Below are 8,152 nucleotides of genomic sequence, written 5' to 3' on the forward strand. Positions count from 1 at the left end.
GTAAAAAGCCATCGGTACTGATCATAGCCCTCCCTGTTCATATTGGTGACAATTCAGACAAAGCACTCTTTCAATGAAATGTGCCTTTTTATATGAGCCAAAAGGAGTGCAGGAAAGGTCAGCAATAATGTTTCCAAATATGTAAAGGGTTAACCTCTGTATTTGCACATCAATTTACTCTATTTCTCTTTTCCTTCTACTTATGAAGCGTTTCTCATGCCACTCTGAAATAACAGCAACCGTTTTGACGTAGGCCTCTGTGGTTCCTGTATTCAGCACACAGATATGCCAGTAAACAGGAATGCAAATAGATGTCACATTGTCATGCGGTCCTAGGTTCAGGTTTTGGATGTATCCTAACCCTCTCCTCGGTATTCTGGTTGTATTCCCTGTCTACTGCTTAGCACAGGAGAGAATAAAGGTAGCGGCAGGATAAACTAGGTAATCCGTGATGCAGGTATTAAAGGATTCACTATTTATAACCCAAAGTTTAAAGCCAAGTGCAGTTGGACAGAGGGTGAAATGTTCGGCACAGGAAGCTATCATGTAGAGATAACGTTTAATTTAATTTGTATACTATATATTTATAGTGTTATACATACACAGTAGCCTATTCCTCAGTCATGAGGTGACTTTTACTGTGATAATCTTAGGTAGAGCAAACACTGAGACTCACATCAGTGTCAGGCCGGAAAAGGATTATGTCATTAATTTAATGATCCACTCACTTATCTCCCATTTGGATTGGGTCACTGCAATCCAGGATCCTTGGGATGTCCCAACTCTGACGTTACCCAATTGAAGTTAAAATGTATAAGGGTTAAGGTTAGGGTTAGGCAAGGGTTATGATTAAGGTTAGGGTAGGGGTTAAGGTTAGGGTTTAGGGTATGGACGTCCCAAGGATTCTGAATCACACTAACAATTTGGACTGTAGCCTATGAAAGAGAGAGGGACACATACAATGTTCAAAAAACAGTTTTATATGTTTTTTTTTTTCAAATGACATTTTACTTAAGTACTTCATTGCAAAACACACATATAACATTCTTGTTTTAACACCCAAATGTTTTTGTGGACCTTAGTAAAGATGTAGATAAAGGAATGCACTCTAGTCCAGGTCATATTGAAACAATTTTTCTGATGTGATAAACTGTAGCTTCTTGGTTTTAAAAAAAAAATATTATTATTTTTTTACATTTTATAGCACTCCTGACCTCTAGTGGCTAACATTATAAGTACCGTTTTTGACCACGCGGAATTGCTTGCTTATGTCCCTGAACTATTTTGATATGCATGACCTTAATAGCAAACACGTGACACTTTGCATAATTAAGTGGATGTGATTGTGAAAAGCCACAAACCGGTAAATCTTCACAGGTGTGCGCTGGATTAAATTCATTAACGATACACACGGTAATTTATCTTCAAAGTGCCTCATTGTAATGTAATTGGGTTGTGTTATCTACTGTAAGATATCGGATATGGCCACACATGTAAAATATATCACTATGAAAAGCTTTGAAGTTAATGCTGCGGTGATGAGTGTCCCTGAGCGTGAGTTGATGGGTAACATTTTGGTGAGTGAAACAGGTGAGCCCTTGCTCCCAAGTCATTCCAACATAGCTAAATTCAAACGAGGGAACGATGGCCTTTATGTTCACACGGAGGACTGGAGTGAAATTGTGAAGAGAAGACAATTGGTTAACGCCAAGGAACGAATGAGAGTAAGTGTAGCTGTAGGCCCAGGCGCCATGTCAACAAAAAAATGGCAAAAAGTCTGACTTGGAAATTGACGCAAAATACTGCAGCTCTGTCACGTGGGAGTAGGCCTATTGTACAAAAAAATCCTCACCTTTGATTTATTCAATTTGTATGTGCTCTGACTTGTGTAATTTGCTTCATTAGATCAAAAACATGAACAGCATGTTCTCCCGTTTGAAGCGCATGGTGCCACTGATGCGTCGTGACCGTAAACCCAGTAAAGTGGATACGCTGAAGGCTGCCACAGAATACATCAAGCTACTGGTGGCTGTACTACAGGACTCTGACAGTGTAAGTATAAAACAGTAGGTTTAATATAATGGTGTTGTTGCTCAGACTAGCGGTGCATGCATCATACCAGCAATAGGCTACAATATTTCAGGCATAATTGCATTGCTCTAGTGATTCAATATATTGACATGTAATGTTTGTTTGTTTGTTAGAATAATGGGAGCAAGACTGATTTCTTGAAGAATGCGATCAACTATGCAACTTCTGATGGGATGTGTGGTGATCTGTGGAGGGTGGATGAGGTAATTACTTTTTGCATTCATAGCTGCATGTGTTTACATGTGAAGAGCTATTGTATCAGTGTACAGTGTGCCCCCTACGGGGTTTTAAAACAATCCATCAACAACCACTATGCTAACCTCGTACAATCATCTGGAAGTCTCGCAAGCTTACATTCTGTTTTACTGCGCAGCGGTAATCAGTTTGGTAATACGAGGCTACCAATATGCAGGTCAGTGGTCACAATTCATGGCCTTGTAGACCACCTGAGTGTGCAGGTTTTTGTTCCAGTCCAGCACTACCCACCCGTTTCCACTTGTCTTGGTCAGATTAGTTGAATCAGGTATGATAGATCTGTTTACATTTTAGTCATTTAGCAGACACTCTTATCCAGAGAGACTTACAGTAGTGAATACATACATTTCATTCATTTCATGCGTTTATTTTAATTTTTTTGTACTGGCCCCCCGTGGGAATCGAACCCACAACCCTGGTGTTGCAAACACCATGCTCTACCAACTGAGCCACAGGGAAGGCGTGTTGGGTTAGTGGCGTGTTGGGTTAGTGTTGGGTTGGCACAAAACCCTGCAGTGACCACTACTTAAGGAATTAGATGAAAAATTACAGTAGTTATTGAACTTCTCTGTATCTCACCCTCTCTTCTCCCACAGCTGCTGGACAGTGTGTCAGGAGTGTCCGGTAGTGAGTTGTCCGACGGGGTGAATATGACTGTTCCCTTGGTGACTACAGGGTTTGGAGCAGGAGATGGAGACGTGAGTGGGCTGGTACTGCACCACTGTGTGATGCCGACCTACCAGTACATCATCCAGATGGCACCGGACCAGACCATGGTACTAAATGCAACACACCAAGACGTCGTCCCAAATGGCACCTATTCCCTATTTATACCACTACTTTAACCAGAGTGAGCCCTATGGGCCCTGGTCAAAAGTAGTTAATTGAAAAGGGTGCCATTTGGAATCCAGACCATGTCTTTGACTAACTGTGAAGAGTTGTCCATCACAAGGCCTAAAATAATATCTGACAATGAATTCAGTGAAAACTACTTTAATTGTAAAGCAGTAGGCTACTACAGTAGCCAACAAACACAAAATAAAATAAAAATGGAACTGGATTCTTATCAAAGCAACTATACTGACCAAAAATATAAACGCAACATGCAACAATCTCAACGATTTTACTGAGTTACAGTTCATATAAGGAAATCAGTCAATTGAAATGAATTCATTAGGCCATAATCTATTGATTTCAGATGACTTTCAAATCAAAAATCAAATCAAATTTATTTATATAGCCCTTCGTACATCAGCTGAAATCTCAAAGTGCTGTGCAGGGCAATCACCTGGCCCGGCCAATCAGAATGATTTCTTTCCCCCCACAAAATGGCTTTATTACAGAAAGAAATAGTCCTCAGTTTAAACAGCTGCCTGGGTGTCTTGTCTCAGACGATCCCGGTTTTTAACACTCATTTCCTGTGTGTAATCATCCGCATCGAGCTAAAGGCTAGAGCTGCCGCTTTCAAGGAGCGGGAGACTAATCCAGACGCTTATAAGAAATCCTGCTATGCCCTCAGACGAACCATCAAACAAGCAAAGCGTCAATACAGGATTAAGATTGAATCCTACAACACCGGCTCTGACGCTTGTCAGATGTGGCAGGGTTTGAAAACCATTTCGGACTACAAAGGGAAACCGACGCGAGCTGCCCAGTGACGTGAGCCTGCCAGGCGAGCTAAATGCCTTTTATGCTCGCTTCGAGGCAAGCAACACTGAAGCATGCACGAGAGCACCAGCTGTTCTGGATGACTGTGTGATAACGCTCTCAGTTGCCGATGTGAACAAAACCTTTAAACAGGTCAACATTCACAAAACCGCTGGTCCAGACGGATTACCAGGACGTGTACTCAAAGCATGCGCGGACCAACAGTCAAGTGTCTTCTCTGACATTTTCAACCTCTCCCTGATTGAGTCTGTAATACCGACATGTTTCAAGCAGACCACCATAGTCCCTGTGCCCAAGGAAGCGAAGGTAACCTGCCTAAATGATTACCGCAACGTGGCACTCACGTCAGTAGCCATGAAGTGCTTTGAAAGGCTGGTCACGGCTTACATCAAAAGCATCCTCCCGGACATCCTAGACCCACTCCAATTCGCATACCGCCCCAACAGATCCACAGATGACACAATCTCAATCGCGCTCCATACTGCCCTTTCTCACCTGGCCAAAAGGAACACCTATGTGAGAATGCTGTTCATTGACTACAGCTCAGCGTTCAACACCATATTTCCCACGAAGCTCATAACAAAGCTAAGGACTCTGGGACTCAACACCTCCCTCAGCAACTGGATCCTGGACTTCCTGATGGGCCGCCCCCAGGTGGTAAGAGTAGGCAAGAACATATCTGCCACTCTGATCCTTTGCTGACGACACAACGGAGGTAGGCCTGATCACCGACAACGATGAGACGGCCTATAGGGATGAGGTCAGAGAACTGGCGGTGTGGTGCCAGGACAACAACCACTCCCTCAATGTGAGTAAGACTAAGGAGCTGATCGTGGACTACAGGAAAAGGCGGGCCGAACAGGCACCCATTAACATCGACGGGGCTGTAGTGGAGGGGGTCGAGTTTCAAGTTCCTTGGTGTCCACATCACCAATGAACTATCATGGTCCAAACGCACCAAGACAATCGTTAAGAGGGCACAACACCTTTTCCCCCTTATGAGATTGAAAAGATTTGGCATGGGTCCCCAAATCCTCAAAAGGTTCTACAGCTGCACCATCGAGAGCATCCTGACCGGTTGCATCACCGGCTGGTATGGCAACTGCACAGCATCTGACCGTAAGGCGCTACAGAGGGTAGTGGATCGGCCCAGTACATCACTGGGGCCAAGCTTCCTGCAATCCAGGACCTATATAATAGGCAGTGTCAGAGGAAAGCCCATAAAATTGTCAGACTCCAATCACCCAAGTTATAGACTGTTTTCTCTTTTACCGCACGGCAAGCGCTACCGGAGCACCAAGTCTAGGACCAAAAGGCTCCTTAACTTCTACCCCCAAGTCATAAGACTTTGTACACTGCTGCTACTCGCTGTTTGTTTGCATAGTGTCACTTCGCCCCCACCTACATGTACAGATTACCTCAACTAGCTTGTACCGGTGCCCCCTGTATATAGCCTCGTTATTCTTATTGTATTACTTTTTATTTTAGTCTACTTGGTAAATATTTTCTTCTTCTTGAACTGCACTGTTGGTTAAGGGCTTGTAAGTAAGCATTTCACGGTAAAGTCTACACTTGTTGTATTCGGCGCATGTGACAAAGTTTGATTTGGATCAAGAAGGATCCACCACCCAAAGGACATCCAGCCAACTTGACACAGCATTGGGAAGCACTGGAGTATTTGGTATTTTTTAGGATCCTCATTAGCTGTTGCAAAAGCAGCAGCTACTCTTCCTGGGGTCCACACAAAACATGAAACATTACATAATACAGAACATTTAATAGACAAGAACAGTTCAAGGACAGAACATGGGCCAGCATCCCTGTGGAAAACTTTAGTGCAACTCAATATTAGGAACGTGTTCCTAATGTTTGGTATACTCTGTATAACCTGTGATATTCTCTTGGGTCTAGACTGCTAGCAGACAGCCCTGTATGAACTGTTTCCTCTCTATAGATGTTCCAGCCCAGCTGAGAGGAATGGTAGAGAGACCAAGCCTGGACTCAACATACCTTCCAGGTAGGTTTACAAGAGTTATGTGCGCATCCTAAATGGCACCCTATTCCATATATAGTGTACTATGTAGGGATTATGCTTCCATTTGGGACGCAATCATAGTTTGCTTGTTGTACACAAAGGTATTTTCACACTTTTATACAGAAGTTTGTTCAAATATAAAGGTGTTTTTTAAAATGTTTTTTATTTTAGGGGCTATGCTTCAGATGGGAGAATTGTTTTTCTTCCGAGAACAGACGGAAGGATGTTGTATTTGTTAAATTATATTTTATGAATTTGGTTGGTACATAATGTGATTTGTTTTTGTTAAACTTTATTTATTTTTACAATATTCAGCAGCCCCTTATAATAAAATGGTAAGCATGGAGTGGTTTGTATGTTTTTATTTAGCAAAGCGATATACAGTAGGGTATTAGTAGCTCACAATGCCTTTAGAAAGTATTGACTTTTTCCACATTTTGTTGTTACAGCCTGAATTTAGATTGAATTGAGATTTTTGTTTTCGTCACTGTCCTACACACAATGCCCCATAATGTCAAAGTGGAATTATGTTTGTTGAAAAGCTTAAATGTGTTCAACCCCTTTGTTATGGCAAGCCTAAATAAGTTCAGGAGTAAATTAGCTTAACATGTCACATAATAACCTACCAAGAAGACGGTGAATGTACGCTGCATGGACTCTGTCTGCAATAATAGTGTTTAACATGATTTTTGAATGACTACTTCATCTCTGTACCCCACACATGCGATTATCTATAAGGTCCCTCAGTCAAGCAGTGAATTTCAAACACAGATTCAACCACAAAGACCAGGGAGGTTTTCCAATGCCTCGCAAAGGGCACCTATTGATAGATGGGTCAAAATGTAAAAAGCAGACATTGAATATCTCTTTGAGCACGGTGAAGTTTTGAATTGCCCATTGGATGGTGTATCAATACAACCAGTCACTACAAAGATACAGGCGTCCTTCCTAACTTAGTTGCTGGAGAGGAAGGACACTGCTCAGGGATTTCACTAAGGCCAATAGTGACTTTAAAAACAATTTAATGGCAGTGATAGAACTGAGGATGGATCAACATTGTAGTTACTCCACAATACTAACATCATTGACAAAGTGAAAAGGACACCTGTACAGAATAAAATATTACAAAACATGCATCTTGTTTGCAATAAGGCACTAAAGTAATATACATTTTAAAAATTGGCAAAGCAATTCACTTTTTGTCATGAATACAAGTGTTATGTTTGGGGCAAATCCAACACGTTACTGAGTACCACTCCATTTTCAAGCATAGTAGTGGCAGACTCATGTTAAGCACATGTGAAATCCTAGAGGAAAACCTGGTTCAGTCTGCTTTCCACCAGACACTTGGAGATTAATTCACCTTTCAGCAGGATAATAACCTACCAAGAAGACGGTGAATGTTCCTGAGTGGCTGAATTACAGTTTTGACTTAAATCTGCTTAAGTCCATGGCAAGAACTGAACATGGTTGTCTAGCACAGCTCAACCAATTGGAGAGCTTCATGAATTTTGTAAATAACAGGCAAATGTTGTACAATTGAGGTGTGCAAACCTCTTGGAGACTTACAGACTCACAGCTGTAATCGCTAATAAAGTTGCTTCTACAAAGTATTGACTCTGGTATGAATACTTATGTAAATTATATATTTCTGTATTTCATTTTCAATAAATCTGCAAAAATTTCTAAAAACATGTTTTCATTTTGTCATTATGGGGTATTGTGTGTAGATAGGTGAGAATATATTAATCAATGTTGAATTCAGGCTGTAACAATGTGGAGTAAGTCAAGGAGTATGAATATTTGAATGCACTGTATGTCCATGCAAAACATTACATGTATACCATTACTTACCTAACAAACACTCAATGTAAAATAAATGCACTTCTAAATGTAATTTAACTAACATTTAATCATCTTGAATATTGACCCCAGCCCACAGGCCGATAGTTTTACACTTTCATGCCATGCCTGTGAAGGGTAATGGGGCTTTGTTGTGCATTTTGTTTCCTTGGAGTCCTTATTTTGAGCACAAGGTGGCGCCAGTTTGTAATTCGTGGTCACAGCCTCAATGTTTTTGCAATATTACAATTCCAGGTTGCC

General features: G+C 41.4%; 1 protein-coding gene across 2 annotated transcripts; it reads left to right on the forward strand.

The window, feature by feature from the left end:
* The first annotated feature begins 1,344 nt into the window (after positions 1 to 1,344).
* On the forward strand, positions 1,345 to 6,395 carry figla (folliculogenesis specific bHLH transcription factor). Of its 2 annotated transcripts, none has more exons than XM_029761954.1 (6): positions 1,345 to 1,413; positions 1,906 to 2,052; positions 2,205 to 2,294; positions 2,943 to 3,122; positions 5,969 to 6,031; positions 6,221 to 6,395. In XM_029761954.1, the coding sequence occupies exons 2-5, from the start codon at positions 1,915 to 1,917 to the stop codon at positions 5,984 to 5,986; spliced, it is 426 nt and encodes a 141-aa protein (XP_029617814.1). In that variant the 5' UTR covers positions 1,345 to 1,413; positions 1,906 to 1,914; the 3' UTR covers positions 5,987 to 6,031; positions 6,221 to 6,395. The 2 variants fall into 2 exon arrangements, with proteins under 2 accessions (XP_029617814.1, XP_029617813.1); XM_029761953.1 differs by having other exon boundaries at positions 1,352 to 1,724.
* The last annotated feature ends 1,757 nt before the right edge of the window (positions 6,396 to 8,152 follow it).

This window comes from Salmo trutta, chromosome 9 (genome assembly GCF_901001165.1).
Source record: "Salmo trutta chromosome 9, fSalTru1.1, whole genome shotgun sequence".
NCBI lineage: Eukaryota > Metazoa > Chordata > Actinopteri > Salmoniformes > Salmonidae > Salmo > Salmo trutta.

Excerpts from the sequence above, each read along its gene's own strand:
- figla (XM_029761953.1), top strand. The coding sequence starts at position 1,482 with ATGGCCACACATGTAAAATATATCACTATGAAAAGCTTTGAAGTTAAT. Across the intron at positions 1,725-1,905 it reads ACGCCAAGGAACGAATGAGA|ATCAAAAACATGAACAGCAT; the intron begins GTAAGTGTAGCT and ends TTGCTTCATTAG. Across the intron at positions 2,053-2,204 it reads TACTACAGGACTCTGACAGT|AATAATGGGAGCAAGACTGA; the intron begins GTAAGTATAAAA and ends TTTGTTTGTTAG.